Raw genomic sequence first — 22,455 nt, forward strand, 5'->3', positions numbered from 1 at the left:
ACAAGATATATGCATTAATTACAAGGCTTCCTGATGTAGCAAATAATAAATCAGCTGTCCAATGGGGTTTTGAAAATAAATCACCAGCCTTCTGTGACGTTCTGCATATCAGATCTTCGTCATCCACATGGGTATTTACATCAGAAGCAAGAAGATAGCTTAAAAACTCATAGAAACAGAAGTAGCTAGAAATCAGCATTGCTCTTTTCTCTTGATAGTTGTATCTACATTCTAGGGGAAATAAACTTATCCTCTTGTTTCCTACCTGTGTGGCCTATCTGTAATCAGGTCTCCTGGTGCAATTTTAAACCCTTAAAAGTAATCTCGTGATAGGGTTGCCAATTCTGTTTGGGAAATTCCTGGAGATTTGGGGCTAGTACCTGGAGAGGCAGAGTTTGGGGAGGGAGGTGAGCTCAACAGAGATACGATGTCACTCTAGAACTTCCATTTGTAAACTCTATGGTATGGAGAGAGTCCACCATCCAAAACTTCTGTTGCACTTAAAGGTGTCTGGAGATTAGTTGTAATTCCAGGAGAAGTCCTGGCCACAGCTTGAGAGAGAGTTGTGTGTGAGAGAGAGTTGGTGTGGTGCAATTTGTTGAGGGGCTGTGGTGTTTCACCACCATTTCCACAACATAAACTGGCCCTTTCCTGAGCAGCTTTTAGCCCCAATAGAGCAAAGATGGAGATTTGATTATATGCCTGTTATGAGCCTAACAGCAGTTTGAAGGAGGAGCAGTTTCTACCAGGAAAACTGTGTAGGGATAACAACAACAACAATAACTGCACTTATATACTGCTCTTCTAGACAGATTAGTGTCCCACCCAGAACGGCGAACAATGTAGTGTTATTATCCGCACAATGCAGCTGGGGAGCTGGGGCTGAGAGGAGTGGGTTCCCCAAGACCACCTACTGAGCTCATGGCAGGACGGGGATTCAAGCCAGTAGAGTGCTGATTCGCAACTGAACCATTTAACCACTGTGCTACAGCAGCTCTTAAAACAATGTATCTTACAGTGCGACAGCCCCAATCCAAGTCACACACATCTCTGTAGCTGCTTTCTAAGATTAAAATATGATGAAAAGATCTGATAATAGATTTCCTATTGTTATGCATGGTCCATTTCCCCAAACGGTGTAAAGTACCAGAGATAACACTTACCTGGCTTTGTATTTGGACAAGAGAGCAGAGGAGACTTACAGCATCCTTGAGGAAGGGACCTTTGACTCTCAAAACCTCATACCCTAGAAATCTAGTTGGTCTTTAAGGTGGATCCAAATCTTGCTCTTCTAATACAGACCAACACAGCTAACCATCTAAAGCATTCCTGCAGTATTTACTTTATTTACAAATGTACACCTTGCACTTTATATTTATAACGATACGTGAGATTTTTTGTGTGTATAGTTATTTACCTATGGGGGATTGTTATCCTAGTATTTTATATATAAGAGAGAAGCCTGAATAGCTCATCTTAGCCTGAACTCATCAAAGCTTGGAAGGTAAGCAGGGTTAGCCACGGTCAGTGCTTTGCATAGCAACCAAGACTTCCTTGGTGGACTCAGATCCACCAAGGAAGACTTGGTTGCTATGCAAAGGAAGACAAAGGCAAAACCGCCTCCGCTTCTCTCTTCCCTGGACCACCTTGGGGTCCCATGAGTTGATTGTGATTTGCTGGCACCTTCTTCTTGTATCAGAAACCAATGCAGGAGAGGCAATTGACAGCAACTTTAATACAAAACACGGAAGAGACTTCTACTTTGTGGAAGAGGTGAGGTTGCCAAATGCCAACTGCCCAGAAAAAGGAAAAAACAAAATCCTGGCTTGGGCCGATTTCAGACAACTAAGACTGAAGGCGCTGCATGCCGCCATGTTCCAGATCGCGACGGGGAAAACGCGATATTTTGCGTTTTCCCCGTCGCGATCCGGAACATGGCGGCATGCAGCGCCTTCAGGTTAGTCGTCTGGAATCGGCCCTGATCATGTCTTTTTATCTAAAGTTTCATCTGTAGAATTCAGCAGACAAAACCCCTCAGAACATTTCTATGGCTTAACACTTTTGCTTTTATTACTGATCTGTAGGTTTTCTTTGTTTTTATTATTGCCACTCTTTTTCTACCACCTTTCTTGTCTTGTTTATTGGCATTTTATGCTGATTTGAGCGATGTTGCAAACTGCCGCAAAAGCCTTGCCACTTCAGATAAAAATATCTGAATAAACAAACCCCATTAATGGGGTAGAGAAGCTCAGAAAGTGATCCTATGAGGGTAGGTCTTACAAGTATCTTCCCTTTATAAAATGTTGGTGGGTACGCAACTGAACTGAAGCTCGAAAAATGTCTGACCCAGTGATGAATGCATGTCTAATGATTACATCTTTGCAGTAAACGTTCCTAGAAGACCTGCCATTGAAGCCATCTCTTTGCTCAATTAATTAAGCTGTACGGTAACCCAATTAACAAATGGCGCTTGAGATTTTTTTGTCTTAGGTTCTGCCAGCAATGCAGGTGCTCTTGGTTCTTCCTAAACTGAAATAAATAGGAATGGGAGAATTTACTCCACAGAAAGAGGATTAGTGAATGTTCCTTTCAGTGCTTTACTGTTATATATCGAGGCCTGCTTGAAAACACACTGTTCTGTTTCCAGCCACGTATGCACATGGAGTCTTCCTGCATTCCTCACAGTTCTGGGATTGCAGAGGAATAGCCACGAAGGTCAGGATGTTGCGGTGCAGAGAAGGACGGGGTACAATCACCCCCTCTTTCTGTCCCATCAGCGGTTTTACCCCCTTCGTGGCTGTTCCTCTGTGTCGATCCCAGCCACAACAAACCTAAGAATGATTTCAGAAGGTGGCACTGAATGGAATGCAGGAAAATTGGCTTTCCGTGCATGGATTTATAGAAGCCAATGATTCTTATATCAACATGTTCAGTCTCTGCTCCTTTATTTTTGGGGTCTGAAAGCATTAAGAAACTTAGAACTGTAGAATCATAGGATTGGGGTCATTTAGTCTAACCCCCTGCACAATGCAGGAAATTCACAAATACCTCCCCTCCCCACACACCCCAGTGACCCCTGCTCCATGCCCAGAAGGTGGCAAAACATTGTCAGGAATGCATCCCTAGCCAAACTGGCCTGGGGAAAATTGTTTCCAGACCCCAAGGTGGCAATTGGCCTAGGGTTACCAGCCTCCAGGTAGTAGCTGGAGATCTCCCGGAATTACAACTGGTCTACACAGAGATCAGTTCACTTGGAGAAAATGGCTACTTTGGGGGGGTGGACTCTATGGAATTTTGCCATGCCAAGGTCCTTTCCGTCTCCAAACCCCTCTTTCTCCAGGTTTCTCCAGGTTTCATCCCCTGTATCTCCAGGAATTTCCCAACTTGGAGCTGGCAACCCTAAATTGGCCTTACCCTGGGCATGTAAGAAGGAGCCATGAGAACTAAGCACTGATGCAGCCCCTCCTGCCCTCCCTTTCATGATCTGCCCAGGTTCACAGAATCTGCATTGCTGTCAGGTGGCCATCTAGCCTCTGCTTAAAAACCTCCAAAGAAGGAGAGCCCACCACCTCCTGAGGAAGCCTGTTCCACTGAGGGACCGCTCTGTCAGGAAGTTATTTATGGGACTCTTTTCTTAAAAACCTTGCTCTGCCAATTCTTTACTCAACTGGGCTGTTGTTAGGCCTGTGGCGTGTTTTACTGGCAACTTATTTTGTGATTTCTGTGTTTGTTTTAGTGAATTTTATATGCCTGTTAATGAACTGCGTGTGGGCTGCCTTTGGCTGAACAGCAAGGTAAACATTTTAGATGAACTAGCAATTACACATGCAAAAAACCTTCTGTGTTCCAAGTCTGTTTTGCTAGGAGCCTAAATTGATGTGAACTGACTCCCGAGTCTCAACTCATCCCACCTGCCATGAAACCTGGAGGGTACAGACCCTCCTCACAGAATTCTCAGCACCTCGGCATTTCAAAGTTCCTTAGAGATCGCATGAGAGTTAAAGCACTGATGGAACATAAAAACATCGGAGGGTATAGAAGACCCAGGAAACATACCCATCTTACAAATATGTTTATAACGCAATTAAAAAAGAGAGAATCTTACAGCTCTGAAGAGGGGCGCTTAGTTTACCTCACAGCAGGAATCCAGCTTCTTGTCTGGAGCAAAATGTAGCTGTTCTGCCTCACAGTGTATTAATTCAGAACCCACCAGACTCTTGTATCATAAAACAGCACTCTTGTTCCCATTATTGCCAAAGTTGTAGTCTTAACAGTTTCAGGAAAAGCTCCGTTTCTCAGCACACTGGCAGACTACCGCTTGGAGATGCTTAAGGGGGGTTGGTCATGTACCCCTCACAAATGCAATAAAAACGGTCTTTATTGGAGCTCAGCTTACCGATGTAGCGGGATAGGAAGCAGCTCAATGCCAGCAGGAATCTTTTTACAATCGTGCTATAAAAGTAAACTTCAGAGAAGCAAAGATCTAATGTGTTAGAAAGTTATTTAGTTTGCTTAGCTGCTACGGTTCCCCACGGAAATTAAAATAAATATAAAAACTGGAAGAGATGCAAACATTTCAAATGAGGTTATCTTCTCCCTAATTGATAGGTGCTCCATGCTGGCGCTTAATTGTTTTAATAATACAAATTAGAATGCTTTTTTTTAAAAAATCCATATTATTCTACTGTTTTGATCAGCATTTTTCAGAGGTTGTGTTCTGTGTGCCCCAACTCAGGTGGGTAACCAGAGATGTGGACTTCATTTGTGGCAGCATGACCCTTTAACTCCTTCCCCACAAAATTTACTAGGCACTAAGTATGCAGTCTTTTAGACGCCAAAGTTTTGAATAACAATCCTCCATTGTGATTTTTAATTAAATTTTAATTTTTTTAAAAAAAATATTTTTGTGATATTTTTAATTTGATTTGTGATATTGGTGATTTAATGATAGTTTGAATTTGCGGCTCTTTTTTTTTAACCACTACACTACCAGCATTGTATGGTGGTCAGAATCGGAGACATCCATGTTCTACTTGGTTATGGAAGCTCGCTGGTAACCTTGGTCCAGTTGCTCTCTTAACTAACCTACCTCAAAGGCAGGGCTTTTTTTCAGCTGGAACACGGTGGAACGGAGTTCCGGAACCTCTTGAAAATGGTCACATGGCTGGTGGCCCTGCCCCCTGATCTCCAGACAGGAGAGTTGAGATTGCCCTCCGCGCTGCTCATTTTCTCCAAGGGCAACCCACTTAGTTCCACCACCTCTTTTCCCAGAAAAAAAGCCCTGTTGAAAGGATTATTGTTATAAGGGCAGAATGATGCGGTAAGCAGCTTCAGGTTGACTTTGCGGAGAAAGAGGGAGAAATATCTAGATAAATAAATACATAAAGGTTTTGTCTTCTCGGTACTGCTTTTGATAGTTTTGCTTGTTGATGCTGTTTTTAATAGTTTTGCTCTGTTCTGTTTTAATGCTGCGCTGTATTTGGTATGTTTTTAATGGGCTTTATTTTTTAACTGATGATTGAAAGCTACCTAATAACATTTTACTGGGTGGAGTAGAAACATTTTAAGTAAGTAAATGAAGCATTCTTTATTTCAGCTGCAAACATTTTAATTCCGACATTTGATGAAGAGCTATCACATTACTTGTTTCAGTGCTTGATACATGGAGTGAAAATTTAAATACTTAGAAAGTTAGAAAGATAGAGAGATCAGGGCATCTGTTGACTATTTACTGAACTATCTTTTGATGTGTAGATTGTTAATATCAGGACTTTCTCCTCCTGACACCCTTCTCTTCCTCTGTTTGTCACACAACTATCTCTTCTCTCCATCTTGCACCATGGATGCAGGACTTGTCCTGTCATATATGCCCAACCATAGACTAGACAGGTGGATAGGAATTTATCTCTCCACTTTTCTATCAGAGTACGGAGTTCCTATAATAAAGAACTCTTACTTCTTTTCAAAAGTTAAGCCTGCTGTAAATTTGTTATTTTCTCTCACACACTCACACCAGCCAGAAAATCCAAACACCCATCATGTTTTCTCTGCAACTGATGCTCCTCTGCTACCCTTCTACTGATTATGGAGGCCCAGCTATCTATCTATCTATCTATCTATCTATCTATCTATCTATCTATCTATCTATCTATCTATCTATCTATCTGTCTGTCTGTCTGTCTGTCTGTCTGTCTGTCTGTCTGTCTGTCTGTCTGTCTGTCTGTCTGTCTGTCTGTCTGTCTGTCATCCATAAAACTCAAGGAGGCAAAAGGACAACAGGAAAGACTTCATTACTCAGTGAGTGATTAAGATGTGGAATTCATTGTCAGAGGATGTAGTGATGGGCACTGGCATAGCCAGCTTTAAAGGAGACTGGACAGAATCATAGAGGGCCTTCAGTGGCCATGGTGACTAAAAGGAGCCTTCACATTCAGAGAGAGTAAACCTCTGAAACCCAGTCCTAGGGAATCCTGAGCGTTCAGACCACATCAACTCCTGCTCAGTTATTAGTCTGACTTTCTGAAGCATTTAATGCTTAGTGCCTGTATTAAAGAGGGAGTGCTTGAACCCACATCTCCAAGGTTTGGATCTATAGTTTACATGTTTTAATTTAAACATCCATGAAGAAGAAGAAGAAGAAGAAGAATAGTTATGCCCTTACCTGAATAGCCCAGGTGAGCCTGATCTCATCCGATCTCAGAAGCTCAGCACGGTTGGCCTGGGTTAGTAATTGGATGGGAGACCTCCAAGGAAGACCAGGGTTCCAGAGGCAGGCAATAACAAACCACCTCTGTTAGTCTCCTGTCATGAAAATCCTACCAGGGGTCGCCATAAATCAACTCTGACTTGAGGGCTCTCTTCACCACCACTACTAGTAGTTATACACAATTATTAAGCAGAAATCTTCACTTCTTCAAGCAGTGAGAAGTCCTAAGGTGGCAACAAAAAATTTTGTTTTGAGAACGCAGGAAATTTCTTGCATCTCTGTAATCGAGCTCCTTTGTTAAACCAAGTGTGTCAGGCAACAGAGTCCTTCGTATTAACTGAGACAGCCAAATTATTGACAGGAGGGCTGGGGGAGGGGAGTTTCCACATTGTATGGGAGCCTCAAAGTGTGCACCCTTGCCTATAATGGAGCCCTTTTTTAAAAAAAAACTAGTTTGAGCTTGAACCATATGTGCTGCTGCTTCCGTGTTAATATGGTAGTATCCTTCTGATACCATCATACCAGGAAAGTTTACACGAATGCATTTTTATCAAACTTTGGGTAACATGGTCAATATTCAAATACTTATGTTTAATTATATATAAGAGAGCCAGTGGAGTGGAGTGGCTCGAGTGATGGACTGGGATCTGGGTGTCGTCCCAGCTTCCATTCCCCGCTCTGCCATACAAGGTTGCTGGGTGACCTTGGGCCAGTCACAAACCCTCAGTCTACTGCTTCACAAGGTTGTTGTGAGGGAAAATGGAGTAGAGGAGAATGATATAAGCCGTTTTGGGTCCCCCTTGGGGAGAGCCAGTCTGGTGTAGTAGTTAAGAGTGACGGAAGTCTAATCTGGACAACCAAGTTTGATTCCCCACTTCTCCACTTGAAGCCAGCTGGGTGACCTTGGGTCAATCTCAGCTCTCTCGGGGCTCTCTCAGCTCCACCCACCTCACAGGGTGATTGTTGTGAGGATAATAATAACTTACTTTGTAAACCGTTTTGAGTGGATATTAAGTTGTCCTGAAGGACGGTATATAAATTGAATGTTGTTGTTACAATAAATGAAGTAATATAAAATCAATAAAAATTATCACATTGCCTTTTAAGTTTGTTGGCTGTTGCTATGGCAACAACTTACTACTGAATTACTGATCATTTTTTTCTCATACGCTGTTGCATTGTTCTGCAATATGATCTTTGTGTACTGAAATTTGTATCGTTATTGGAGTCAAGGGATACTGGGATACTAAAGGCTTCTTTGCAGTTCTAATTTATGATGGGTGTGTTCTGAGTGGAAGTTTATTTGGTGTACACATCTACATATCTGGAAATTAGATCAGAAAGGACCATCGTCCTGATCCATCGGGGACTGTTCTTATGTTCTGAGGACTCGTAGAAGATTGTGGTTTGCGCGTTTTGCATTCTAATAGTTGGACAAGTTCTAAAACAAACACGTGGGCTAAAATTCACACCTGTTAATCTTGTTCTTGGGTGTCCTATGGATAGGAAGAGATCGTAAGAAACTTCCAAACCAAACTTAAGTTGAACTATAAATACAGTTAGGCACTTGCCACTTCCCTAGCAGTAAGAAGATCCAAAGGCAGGGCTGCCAGGACTTGGCTTTCTCTGGATGAGTGCGCCCTGGTTCACCACTAGAGTGAAACACGTGGCTGCATACGGCACTATGTTTTCAAGAGAGCAGCTGTACACAGGTGCAAGATAAACCCCAGAGGCACTGGCAATGCTACCTGTGGCTCTTCTTCTTCCAAGTGGTGGCGGCAGGGCAGATCTGGGAGGTGCATCAGGCAAGCTCCGGAGCAGAGGTGGGCACGGACCAAAAAACGGACCAAAATTTGACACAGACCAGCCCAATTCGGTGTTCACAAACAGGCGGGTCATGGGATGTGTGTTTTTTGAAGCGCTGTGGAGCGCAGAAGCGCTCCCGCGCTCCGCAGCAGCCCCGATCCAAACCAAAAGGGGCCCAATCCCGGCGGCTGCTGCACATGGCAGTGCGCAGTGCCGCGGGGGAGCGCACATGGAAGGTGCACCCCCCGCTGGTTAGGTAAGTGGGGGCGGGGTGTAGGGAGCAGGGGCGGGGGTTCCCCCACCCCCACTGGGGTTCTGGCATCCTCACTGAAAGCTCATACTGGAATAAATATTGTTAGTCTTTAAAGTGCCACCGACTGGGCTTTTGTTTTGTTTTGCAGAGTTGCAGCCATTGTTGATGAAATCATCCTAGAGCAGCGATGGCGAACCTATGGCACACGTGCCACAGCTGGCACGCAGAGCCCTCTCTGTGGGCACGCGAGCCAAGTCGCTGATCGCTAGGTCCAGGGCTCATTTGGAGGGGGAACGCCTGCAACAGCGTTCCAGTAGCTCTGAGCAGAGATCACATGGGTTTTGGCCCTGCCCACGTGATTCCTTTGCCTCAAGGCTGCCTCCCTGCTGCCCGTCTCTTTAGCAGCAGGAAGCGGAGGCAGCAGTAAGGCTGCTGGGGTTGGCTTTCTAAAGAAGAGTAAGCTGCTTTGATTTAATTTGCTTTACTTTCAGTCGTGGCTCGAGTGAGTGAGTGAGAGGGAGAGTGCTTGCAAGCGGGCTGCTGGTCTAAAGAAGGGCAAACTGCTTTGATTTAACTTGCTTTACTTTCAGTCGTGGCTCTTGAGTGAGTGAGTGAGTGAGTGAGAGAGAGATGTTAATTAGTTGGGACAACTGTATGAGTTGTTATTTCTTAACTAAAACCTCAGTATTCAGGTTTAATTGCAGTGCTGGCACTTTGAAATAAATAAGTTGGTTTTGTGTTGCAGTTTGAGCACTCGGGCTCAAAAAGGTTCACCATCACTGTCCTAGAGCAACTTCGTATTTTCAGTAACAGCAGCAAATGGTGTCAACAGCAGGATCAACTTGAGAGCAGGGTATCTGAAGCACCATCTTTTCCCATATGTTCCTGCCCGGGAATTAAGATCACAGGAAGAAGCCTGACTGTCCCCATCAGCTAAAGATGTTCACCTGGTGGGTACATGAGAGAGGGCCTTTTTTGATGGCAGTCCCACAATGACAGAACAGCATCTTCAGGGAAGTGTGCCTAGCCCCTTCACTATCAATCTTCGGGAGGCAGCTGAAGTCATTTTTATTTGGTTGTGGTGGTGTAGAGTGCTGTCAAGTCACAGTCAACTTATGGCAACCCCTGGTGGGGTTTTCAAGGCAAGAGACAGAAGTGGTTTGCTCTTGCCTGCCTCTGCAACTCTGGTCTTCTTTGGAGATCTCCCTAACCAAGGCTGGCCCTGCTTGGCTTTCCAGATCTAGCAAGATAAGGTTTGGCTGGCCCATCTATGTCAGGGCACATTTTTTATTTAGAACTGAATTTAATTAATTTTTTTGTTGGAAGAGTTGCGCTGTCCCTTTCCTCAGGTTTCAGAGGGGGACAAACCAAAGAGTTAGAAAGATAGAGAGGTCAGGGCGCACTGTTTACTGCTCTGACTGTCCTTTGATATGTAAATTGCTTTCTCAGGACTTCCTCCTCCTGATTTCCTCTAACCTCTTCTCTTCCTGGCATTGTTCCAGGCAACATCTCTCTCCTTCTCCTCCATCCATCTTGGAAGCATGGATGCAGGACTTGTCCTGGTATCCATGTACATCCGTAGACTAGACAGGTAGTTAGGATCTGTCCTCCTTTCCTACCAGAGTATGGAATTCCTACAATAAAGAACTCTTATTTCTTTTCTAAATATAAAGCAAGTGTATGATTTGTTACTTTCTTTCCTGCACACACAGCAGCCAGCAGAACCAGCTCACAACCACCTATAATCACGCTTCCTCTGCTAAACGATAGACTGCTAACAGAACAAACATGGAATCCTTTAATTAGGTTTCTGGGGCCTACATACAATTTATTTATCATTTTTAATGTTACTGGGTGTGTTTTTAAACTTTGTTTTTATCTGTTATTGTTTTTATTTATCTTGTAAGCTGCCTTGAGTTTCTGTCTGGTAGAAAGTCAGCTAACAAATGTTATAAATAAATAAATAGACTACAGTCCTGTTCTCTTTTTAAAAAGTATCTTCCTGCACCAATCCCTAATCTATAGCCCTATTACCTTTATAAAAATTCCCTCATAATCAACTCTGTTTACATAGTTTGCAAGATGACTAGTAAGGGGATTTCACGGGAGGGGGGGGCAGTTAGCTCTCGTCCTGCTCACTGATTCTCCCCAGAAAATCACACACCCCAGACTCTGGTTGTTTTCACACTGCTTACCTTCCCTCGCAACGACCTGGAACATTGCACAAAAAACGCAGAAGATTGCGTTTTCTCGCACGAGATTTGCGCGATGTCGCGCACATCTCGCACGAGAAAACATGATCTTGCGCGGTTTTTGCGCGATGTTCCGGGTCGTTGCGAGGGAAGGTAAGCAATGTGAAAACGGCCCCTGTATGAGCATTAATGGGATAGAAATCTTTTGTTTCCTTTGTAACATCCAAGTACCTCAGGCACAGGTTTTCTTCTTCAGAGTATTTATTATATTCTTTAGGCCCTCAGGACAGACATTTATATAATGACACTTATTTGAAAATATCAGGAGTTGTGTCACTTCCTCATATGGGGTTGGCTCCAGCCAGCTTTTCCACTCAATCTAATCCAATTCCCTCTACACAAAAAGCCCTCCCCCCACATGGCTTTTGTGCAAACAGGTCCCATGATTTGTAGCGTCAAATTGCAATTGGATCCAACCTACTTGGGGACCATGGGGAGGGGAATAGCTCTTTGCATCTTGCTTTACAAAAGAACAGCAGGGGATCTGCTCATAAGGGCCGATCAGGTATCTGTTCAAGGCTGTTAAATTCTGAAAAGTCCCCCCCCCCCCCGCTGATCTGGTAAGAGAAGATCCCATGGATGCATCAGCAACGGGCTTTAGGTTGGAAATGTTTTTCTTACTGGACCCCACTTAGGGTTGCCAGCTCCAAGTTGGGAAATTCCTGGAGATCTGGGGGGTGAAACCTGGAGAAAGCGGGGTTTGAGGAGGGAAAGGACCTTGGCGTGGCATAATTCCATAGAGCCCACCCCCCAAAGTAGCCATTTTCTCCAGGTGAACTGATCTCTGTGGCCTGGAGACCAGTTGTAATTCCAGGAGATCTCCAGCCACTACCTGGAGGCTGGCAAACCTAACCCCACCACATCTTACCTAGGTATTGTTCTGACGTGGAGCTGTTTGTGAGGTTGGGGCTGCATCCATGTATCAGTTGACAGAGTGCAGCTGTTATACTATACTACTTGTTTGCAACTGAATTTTCCTGGGTGGACAAGGCAATTCAGTTGCGAATTATTGATAAAGTCAAGTGCAAGACCCGATAATGTATGGATGTAAACAATTTCCTTGATGATTTTAAACTGTGATCCAATGTGATACGGATTTCATTGTTGCCTACTGTCTTTATTAAAATACAGATATTTTAAAAAAATTAAAAGCTTCTTCACCCACCCCGTATTTTCGGAACTGCAACATCTGAGACAAGTATGCAATTGTCTCCTTCCCTCCTCCTCACAGTTTTCCTGACTGTAGCCACTTTCTCCCACTCTCCACAAATGAATTAAGAAAAGGTCTCCACTGCGTTATACGGAGCAGAAAAAAGGAACTGCATTGTGGGAGAGCTCAATTTAATCACCCATCCCAGACCGTATGGATTTGGTTTGTCCCTGTTTAGGTTTTCAGAGAGTTTTCTCAGCCTAGAATGAAATCCCCTCTTGCCACAAAATTCACCAGGTGATCTTTGGCCACTCAGCCCCTCTCATCGGTCACTCTGACCTACCGCAAAGGGCTATTGTAAGGATAAAGTGGGGGAAAGGGGGTGACTGTGTACATTGTTGGGAGCTCCCTGGAGGAAGGGCAGAATAAAATTGTCACAATTGTTCGCTTTGCGTCAAAGCTTCATTAAAAAGGGCAAACCCTACGGAATAAAGAAAATCCCACACACGATTACCTCATGCAAGAAGATATGGGGGTGGGGGGGATACAGCCACCTAGGGCTTGCCAGTTTGGTGTAGTGGTTTAGAGTGCGGGACTCTAATCTGGAGAGCCGTGTTTGATTCCCCACTTCTCCACTTGAAGCCAGCTGGGTGACCTTGGGCTAGTCACAGCTCTCTCAGAGCTCTCTCAGCCCCACCCACCTCTAGGGTTGCCAGCTCCAAGTTGGGAAATTCCTGGAGATCTGGGGCGTGAAACCTGGAGAAAGCGGGGTTTGGGGAGGGAAAGGACCTTGACATGGTAAAATTCCATAGAGTCCACCCCCCAAAGTAGCCATTTTCTCCAGGTGAATTGATCTCTGGCCTGGAGACAAGTTGTAATTCCGGGAGATCTCCCGCCACTACCTGGAGGCTGGCAACCCTACCCACCTCACAGGGTGTTTGTTGTGGGGATAATAATAGCATACTTTGTAAACCACTTTGAGTGGGCATTAAGTTGTCCTGAAGGGTGGTATATAAATCGAATATTATTATTGTTGTTATTACTTGTGGTACCAGGCCATTCATCTCAGAAAAATGCTTTTGCATTCCCAAGGAAGCACTTCTAAGAGAAAAGCAACAGGGAGGCCCAAGACATTTTGGTGCTGGCCAAAGGAATCAAAATGGCCCCTAGCTAGGGTTCCCAGCCTCCAGGTGGTAGCTGGAGATCTCTTGGAATTAGAGCTGCTCTCCAGGCAACAGAGACCAGTTCCCCTGGAGAAAATAGCTGCTCTGAAGGATGAACTCTATGCAGCAGACATTTCTTAGAAAAACAGCTGGAGAAACTCATTAGCCTATGCCATGCCCCTTGACATCACTGGGTGTCATTAGCATAACTGATTTGCATATGCCATACCCCCTGACATCACCTGTCCTGGAGTTTTGAACCCAATCCTGGCCATTCAGGGCCAAAATTAGGCCCAAAATGGCAAAAAGGGGCTGAAAATGGCCGAAAAGGGCTCCCAAATGGTCAGGATTGGGCCGCTGCTGAGTGGGAGAGTGATCCACCACCTGTCAGAGGCCCGATCCAGGCCGTTTGGGCCCCAATCCAAGCTGAAATGGGCCCAAAATGGCCGAGATTCAGGTGGGCAGGGCCACCTGACATGTGACCTCTTTGGGGAACTGCCGGAACTGCGTTCCTGCACTATCCCCCTCAAAATGAGCCCTGACTCTATGGCATTTAACCCCACAGAGGCCCTCCTCTCCCCAAACCCCACCCTTTCCAGGCTCCACCCCCCAAATCTTCAGGAATTTCCCAAACTGGACCTGGAAACCGTACCCCTAGCCCCTTCTTTCTATGACTGGTTATTAACATGGGGGCACAATCAGCCCCAGCGTGATGACGTGACTTCTCAAAGTGACATTTTGGTGCACAAGAGGCTGGGTAGGCTAGCCAGTTGGCTGCTCATCCGGCATGCAGTAGGCCAGGTAGTCAGGTGAGCACCGCTCCCCCGGCACATAGGAAGCCAGGACGAATACACCTGTCTGGTATTTTAACTCTGTTTCCTTTGGATAGTCCAACAAGAAAACAGACTGTCCTGGGGAAAACTGGACAGGGGCAACACTAGTTTCTTCACAGGTGGCACTGGGCTTACTCCACTGCTTAGGGTTGCGAGGTCCCCTTACCCTCCCAGCGTGTGGGGGCACTCACCTTTTCTAAGTCCTTGTGCTGTCAGATAAGCCCCGGCATATCTGTCATGGTGGCGTTTTATTCATGCCTCAGTGATGTTCTGTGTTTATTGCCGGTGTTCTGAGTCCTCTGAGAATATGCAAAGGTACCCTGAGCAGGGAGGGAACGCTTGCTTGCTTGTCTTGCAGATGTTTTAGTAACAGTCATGTGCATATGTGATCCTGGCACGGCGCGATGGCATCACTTCCAGGAGTGATGTCATCAGTGACGTCATCATGCTCATGCACTGTCTGGGAAGAATTTTTCCCTCCCGGACCCGTTCCCTTGGGCCTTTTCTCCTGCCAACCAGGTGAGTGGTGACAGGGGGCAGAGGCTGGGAGTGGGGGATCCCTTGCCCCCACCAGGGGACTGGCAGCCGTATGCTTCTTCCAGACTGGTTCAGTCTGATTCAAGAAGGAAAGGGGAACTTATTCATGTCTGCCTTCTGAAAGGGATGAGAGCTTGGGCCTATAGCTGAATGCCTACCAATGCATGCAATTTTATGGTTGTTCTTAGATTTGTATGTGTTTGAAGCCTGGTCTACTCATGCAGCAGAATAAAGGGGTTGAATGCATTATCCCATCAGACTGAAAGTGAAGGGTCATATTTTTTGTAATGGTGCCCTGCATTTTAAAAAAAATCCTTCTTCATCAGGCTGAGCTAATTTTCTGCTTGCAGGGAATTTTTTTTTAATATCAGGGAACATTTTAAAAAATGTGCTGTCCACCTGCAGTCTGAACTGGTACAATCCATTCTACCACTTCTGGATTCTATTGTTGTTGTTGTTATTATATTACATTTTTAGTCCACCCTCCCCACCAGGTGGGCTCAGGGCAGAGTACATTTCAATTTACATAAACAACAGTTAAAAACAGATAAAACATTATACAAATAACAATAAAACAACTTTATACAATAAATACAATACAGCTTCTCTTCAGATGGCGACGATAAAATACTGCTTTTCAAGCCCTGGTTCATATATAGATAGGCTCATTCTACCACATCACTCGACTGCGTCAATTACATTTAAATACTACTTTATTTACCTGTATTTTTACTTGTGTCATTATTAATTTTGTTACTATTTTTAACAAACTTTATAGTGTTCTGGTAGCCTGAGTATTATTTAGTTATTTACACCTCTCTTTTCTGTGTTTCTTCACTTAATATAAGTCAAGTTACCACAACGTTCTTCGCACTATGTTGTTTATAAACTTTTATTTTCAAACTTTTATTATGAAGGACTGCAGAGCTGCCAGAAATTGATCATGATGTAACAGGAGATGGAGGAGGCTGTTTATCCTACTGAATTACACTTTTATTCATCTGTACCTCAGGAAAGAGAGGCAGCTCTCAGTGGCACGTACATAGGTTTGTAACGTGAGGTAACCCCTAAATCTAATCGCTCAGGAGTCAGGACTAAATTCGTGATCTGCGGGATTGTGTGTGTGAGAGAGATTAGCAAAGAAACAACCCCATAAGAGACATCTGTCTATTTTGTGTGTTTGTTGATCTGCCTTTATGGAATTTAGGAAACAAAGTGGTTCTGCCGCCTGTCAAGTGAAATTCCGCACACAGAAATGGTTGGAATGACCTTCTCAGCTCGGCTGTGCTCCCTGCTCGGCATACAAACAGACACACAAACCTCTCTCTTCTCACAGAAACTTGGGAATGTAGCTTGTTGGGGCCTCCCTGGGTTTGTTCCAAGTAATTCAAAGGTATTAATAACCAGGGCATCCCCCGCCCCCTACTCTGTGCTACAAATGAGATTTCCCTTCCTGTTAATTTGACCTTGTAAGCAGGCCGAGTCCAACAGCGGATGTATGCTGTTGGAACAGCTGCTGGCTCTTGATTTAAAATGGTTGCAATGCCTTTCTAGCTCTATGGAAAGCGAGTACTACAAATTTGGGGGGGGGGGGTGTCGTCTCCTTTTCCCCTAATCCAACACAGAATGTTAGAATTTGGCTTCTCAATAACACTCACCTCGAATTGTTAATTGGAGATGGACCGTAACCAGTCCACACTTTTAACATTAAACATATTCCAGCCGGGTGACTGCATGGAGCCTGAGAAAGCCAAGCTTCCTTTAGGGGGTCAGAAACCTTTCTATAACTAAAGAGCCAAACCACATCAAAATTCAGAGCAAAGGATCAACAAAGAGCCAGTATTAAAAAGCCTGGCTGCAGAACTAAATAAACAATATAACATTGCTGATAACTGAGTTGTGGATGAATAAATTCATAAAGATTCTGAAACCCAAACACTGGTTGTTGCATGTCTTTTATTATGAAGTGGCACACACAAGGTCTTTCAATAAGTCATAAATACACACAGAAGCACCCTGTGTTATTGTTTTAGCATTTCCCTTTTGGTAAAGCATCTCTAAGAAGTCTCATAAAGATCTTTGCCTGCTATTCCCTTCCTGTATTAGTTATTTGAGCATCATTCCTACCCCTCAATACACTTTAGGGTAAAGATTTCATTTTGAAAAGAAGTCATCATAATTGATTCTGCACTGAGCCACATTTGACCCTGGGGCCATTGGCTGCAAACCCCTACCTCAGATACATCAGATTTATCTGAATAACTCCAGGAGTCTCGGCTCCATGACTGCAGTGACGAGTCGCTTGTCTACTTTGCTGGAATCTGATTCTTGTTACAGTTATTCATGAAGCTTTACCATCCTTCTCTATCATTCACATCACTGTCTAGGTACAGATGTATGACCAGTACTCTGGTAATGGTCAAAGGGACGAACAGTTTAAGGATATAGCGATAACAAATGTGAGGGTTTGTGCCGAATCAGAGGTGGGAACCATCTTGGAAATCTCCACTTCATCTCCAAGTGGGGTGAGGGATAAGCGCTTGCTTATTTCTAACCCTCCCCCCCGAGCACTTTTATCCCAATGTCAGAGCACTGCCTGGGGAGACAGATAAGGGGAGGCGTTATCTGGAAAGAGAGAAGCCAGCCAAGGGGAGTGTTAAGGTCGTAAGTGGAGCCCTCTTGTGTCAGACCAATTGTCCATTTAGTCCAGCATCCTGTTTACCATAGCCACTGGCCAAATGTTCCTAGAAAGCCTTCAAGGAATAACAAGAAAACCTTTTAGTTTCCTCCTCCACCACAACACAAACTTGTAATCTGAGGTACACTACCTCGGAACATGGAGGTTCCATGTAGCTGTCATAGCCAATAGCCATTGATGGGCCCCTTGTCTATGAATGTCCAGGCTCAAATCACCTCTGCCACAGAAGGTAGCTGGGTGACCCAGAGTCGGTCACTCTCTCAGCCTAAGCTACCCCATAGAGTTGTTGTTATGAAGGGGAGAACAATGTCGAAAACTGCATTGGCCTCCAGTGGGGAGAAAAGTGGGGTATAGATATGTAAATAAATTAATGGATGCATTAATTTATTAACCCCTTTTAAAGCCACCTGTGCAACTGGCCGCCACCACAACCTGCAATAGAGAATTCCACAAGGTAAGACAACATTATGTGAAGTACTTTCTTTTGTCTGTCCTGTGAGAAGTGCTCATCAGCTTCCTCAGATGTACAAGAATTCAACGTTTCAAAGTTTCTCCTATCTTTGACCTGTCTGCTCTAGGAATCAGCATCTTCTGCCCTAAGGTCGGGGCAAACTCAACTAATTTATCTTCCACTGCCTATTTTGGGTCAAACATTAATCCCTATTTGGAAATATAAGGTGAAGCATGCTCCTCGACAGAAGTGTGACTACTATTTCCGCTCAGAAGAAACATATTTTTAGTCAGAGAGGCCTGAGATGGCCAAGTTGGCAACCTGTGGAACAATTTTATTTGGCACCCAGCAGCCCTACCACATTTTAATCAAGATGCGCTAAAAATGTTAAAAGCTGTGAGAGATGGAGATTGTACACTTTTTTGAGTGTGGACAGTGAATACTGGTTTACCAAATGTTGCTGGAAACTGGATATCTTGATTGCTTTATTGTGCATTTAGGAATTTCACTGAATTGTTTAAATTTGTGGTCCTTTGTGGCATTTATTGTGAAGCCTCTGGTTGAAGGGTAGGGAGAAATTGTTCAAAATAAAATAGATCAGTCAAAATCCTCACCTCTTTTGGGGGGTTTATTTTTGCTGCCAGCTGTTTGGTGAGATACCATGACTATTTTATTGTGTGACTACCTCACCTGCATGCCAGACAGGCAGATGCCTGCTGCTAGTGTGCTTCTTGAGTGGCCACTGTTCAGCGATAGAGCATATTTTACATGCAGAAGGTTCCAGGTTCGATTCCCATCGTCTCCAGTTAAAAGATTTTCAGGTTGCAAGCACTGGGAAAGATACTTTTTTCTGCATGGGAGCTTGGGAGAGCCATGGCTACTCAAAATAGGCAATGCTGAAAGAAAAGAACCAGGGTGTAACCTGGTATAAGGCAGCTACATACATTTATACCTCAAAGAGCAATTTATTTATTTTTTTACTTTGTTTAGAGTCCAACTTTTTCACTGAGACTCACAGTGGATTACATAACTCTCAGCACTGTTTCAGCTCTGTAGCAGAGTTCTGCTTTTTTCCAAATCTTCATAAATTTGCATTTGCATACCCCATTGCATTGTTTGTGAATGTCCCTGCTGTTGACCATATTGATTTACTCTGTGTAATCTGCCTTGAGGCTCATGGAAAAGCAGACTATAAATAATGTAAATTAAAAAACAGTGCAAGCCAATGCAATCAATAGGAGACATCTAATAAGAAACATAATAGGACCAGGATTACAAAAACTTGAAACAAAACATGAAGCATTAGAGATGATAAACTACACAATGCAAAAAAAGGGTATTATGTAAGTATAAAACAATAAAGTGACAGCGGCGTAATACATACAGCAAAACAATACATACTATACAGAGTCTCATTCTCTTTATAAAAGCACCTTCGTGATCCAGTTCATGATAATATTTCCCAATTTCCTTTATAAAAATGTTCTCTTGAACAATTCTCTTTTACATATACGTGCTTTCTCACCATCCCCACCTCCATCGCCATGGTGATCTCAGGTGTGAATTCATGTGCCACCTAAATACAAAATCCTTCCTACATCTGATGAAGTGGGCTGTGGCCAAAGTTTCTCCCACAATAAATGTGCTAGTTTTTAACATGCCATAAGAGGCTTCTGTATTTTCGCTGCAGCAAATACAAGCCACCCTTCTAGAATCCCTTTCTGCTGTCTTTATTAAACAGACTGATCACCACCAAAGGAGTCATTTTCTGCCTCAAAACCTTCATTTCCATCTAGGGCCGAGTGACCTTCCCACAATGCAAAAGAGACATCCCTTGACGGAAGTGAGGCTGGAAAGAGAATATGCAAGAATGCAGCATCTACAAAGATGCCTTGAAAATGGATCTCCCCCCACCCTACTTCCTTAGACCACATTAGTATCCTTCACATATAACACAGTCCCAGTGAACGGTTACTAAGAGTTCACCTTTCTAAGCCCGCTGACTTCAATGGATTTATTATTATTATTATTATTATTTATGTTTCTAATCCGCTCTCCCCACGGGGGAGAGCGGATTAGAATTTCTAAAAGACAGCAGCACAAATATTGCACAACCCAAACAGCAGCCCATGGGGCCGGATGGCCAACTATTAGATGTTAACAGAACAGGGGGTAACCCCCACCCCCTCCCAGGGCAGAAGACTGGTTTCACAGCGCCTCCCCCCCCCCCCCCCGCCTCAACCACCATATGCCTGGTGGAACATCTCTGTCTTACAGGCCTGGTGGAAAGATAACAATTCCTGCGGAGTCCGGGTCTCCACAGACAGAGAGTTCCACTAGGCGGGAGCCAGGGCCAAGAAGAATGCAACCCTGTTTAGGATACTGAACTTGAGGTTTTACAGGAAAAAAAATAGCTCAAACAGCACAATCCAAGGTATGTTCACACAGAAGTAAGTTTGCTGTGTTAAATGTGACTTGCTCCCAAAAGATGAACGTGCCTAGGACTGCACATTTACACTGTCACACTGTGCAAAGTTACTCAGAAGGTAATCCCATTGGGTATACAATGGGGAAACCCTGACCTGGAGAGCCCAGGCAATCCTGATTTCATAAGATCTTGGGAAGCTAAGCAGGATCACTTTCGGTTAGTACTTGGGATGGGAAGGAAGACCAGTTTTGTACAGGCAGGCAAGGGCAAACCACCTCTGTTAGTCTCTTGCGTTGAAAACCCCATCAGGGGTCACTGTAAATCAGCTCTGACTTGACAGCACTATCCACAATGGGAAAACCACATTGTAGAAAAACTATGATGACACAGAGAGATCTCTGTCTTTCGGTGCTACACCTCTGAAGATGCCAGTCACAGCTGCTGGCAAAACGTCAGGAACTACAATGCCAAGACCATGGCGATACAGCCCGGAAAATCCACAACAACCATCGTTCTCCAGCCGTGAAAGCCTTCGACAATATATGATAGTACTCTTAACAGCAGACACTAGAAAAAGATAAAGGCATGTTCCAACAGCAGCCCAATCCTGCTCTGCGTGCTTGCTCAGAAGCAATCCCAACTGTGCACAGATTAAACGCTCATAGCACATGGTGGTCTTAAGCTGCTTCCACATGGGGGCAACAGAGAGGTGATCCACTGCAGAAAAAGCCATGAGTGGTGGTGTGTGTGCATGTGTGTGTGTGTGTGTGAGGGTGAGCACCATGTACACCCTATGCTGATGCCCCTCCCTGCAGGGCCATGCTGCATTTCATGCATGGGGGGGATCTCCATACTGAAGCCATATGAGGCTTTGGTCAAATGAAATGAGGAAACCAGAGTTTGTTCATAAGCTGAACGGGCCTTGGCAAGTCCTTGGGTTTGGCGGCTCAAGAACCCCAAAACAGTATGTAGGACTCGAGTTACTGAAAAGTTGAGCCTGCAGTTTGTGGTATCAATCAAACAAAAGAGCAAACCTAACAGCAAACTTTCACTCACCTTGCCAACTAACCAGGACTCCAAACCACAGTTTAACTCTGATTTGTAGGTCAAAGGGCCACTGACCAATTCTGGTACTACAATGAATGATGGTTTCTTGGGAAGTATGAGGTACGCACGCATAAGAAGAAAAAGAGACAGGTCATGCAAGCCCAAGGACTTTGCAGGTTCGTGTTTGTCAAGAACAATTTGGGGTTGTATCTGCATTGAGCCTTAGCGTCCCTTCTGAGTAACGTGGAGTGCAAGGCTGCAACCCCACACACTCGTTTAAAACAGCGCAGGGAACCAGAAGAGGGCTAGCAGACAGACTTGGGCCCGCTCTGTCCTTCAGCGATGCCACGAAGATGAAAAGGGACAGCTTGGGCTCAATGCAGGCGCCTTTACTTAAAAAAAAATGAAATTCTTGAATATACTTTTTGTTGTTTAAATTTAGTATGTTGTATAAGTTTCTATGCACTTTCTACTGTTATCTCTCTTTTTCTTTTCAAATAAAACTCAAAAAAAAAAAGGCAAAGCGCCTCTTTCTAAAGGGGAGAACTGAAGCGGGCTGCTCGGGCGAAGGGGCTCCGAGGCGCGGGCTTTGGAAAGCGGCGGCGGCGCCCTGCAGCCCCTCCGCTTTCTCCTCCAACCCACGTGCATCAGCGGCACAGGCGAGGCGCGCCCCCGTCCCCGCACGCACGCGCTAGTGCGCGCGCCTGCCCCGTCCTACTTTCTCTTCTCCAGTTGTTCTCTGCGCGTGTTCTGAGCCCCGCCCACTTACCTCTCCCGCTCTGCCTGTAGCAGCCGGCAAAGCTGGGGTTAAACGCGAGAGGTGTGCGCCTGCGCTCATGACCGGCCTTTTTGAAAAAAGCGTTACGAGAGAAAGCGGGGAGGCTATTTGCGCCTGCGCTCATCTTTCTTTTCCTTTACCCGTGAGGTGGGCGGTCCGACAGTGATCTCCACGCTTGCGTAGGCTCTCTCTCACTGTCCTTCTTCCTCTAGATGGAGGGTGGTGTGTGTGTGTGTTAGATTTGACGCACTTGCGCAGTTCACCGACAAACCTCTCCTGTACCCGTAGGGCAGGATGGCATTTATGCGCTTGCGCTGTTACTCCGTAAGGTTTTCTTCTGTACCCGATGGGAG

The 22,455-nt window shown here is 44.7% G+C and overlaps 1 protein-coding gene across 1 annotated transcript in view; it reads right to left on the reverse strand.

Moving 5' to 3' along the window:
- DYNC2I2 (dynein 2 intermediate chain 2) overlaps nt 1–22,177 on the reverse strand; it is a 45,559-nt gene extending 23,382 nt beyond the window's left edge. The window contains exon 1 of the mRNA XM_054997505.1: nt 22,094–22,177. Within this exon, the coding sequence (XP_054853480.1) occupies nt 22,094–22,162 (69 nt within the window). The 5' untranslated portion in view covers nt 22,163–22,177. The remainder of the gene's footprint in view (nt 1–22,093) is intronic.
- Nucleotides 22,178–22,455: the final 278 nt, after the last annotated feature.

This window comes from Eublepharis macularius, chromosome 14, assembly GCF_028583425.1.
Source record: "Eublepharis macularius isolate TG4126 chromosome 14, MPM_Emac_v1.0, whole genome shotgun sequence".
In the NCBI taxonomy this organism is placed as follows: domain Eukaryota; kingdom Metazoa; phylum Chordata; class Lepidosauria; order Squamata; family Eublepharidae; genus Eublepharis; species Eublepharis macularius.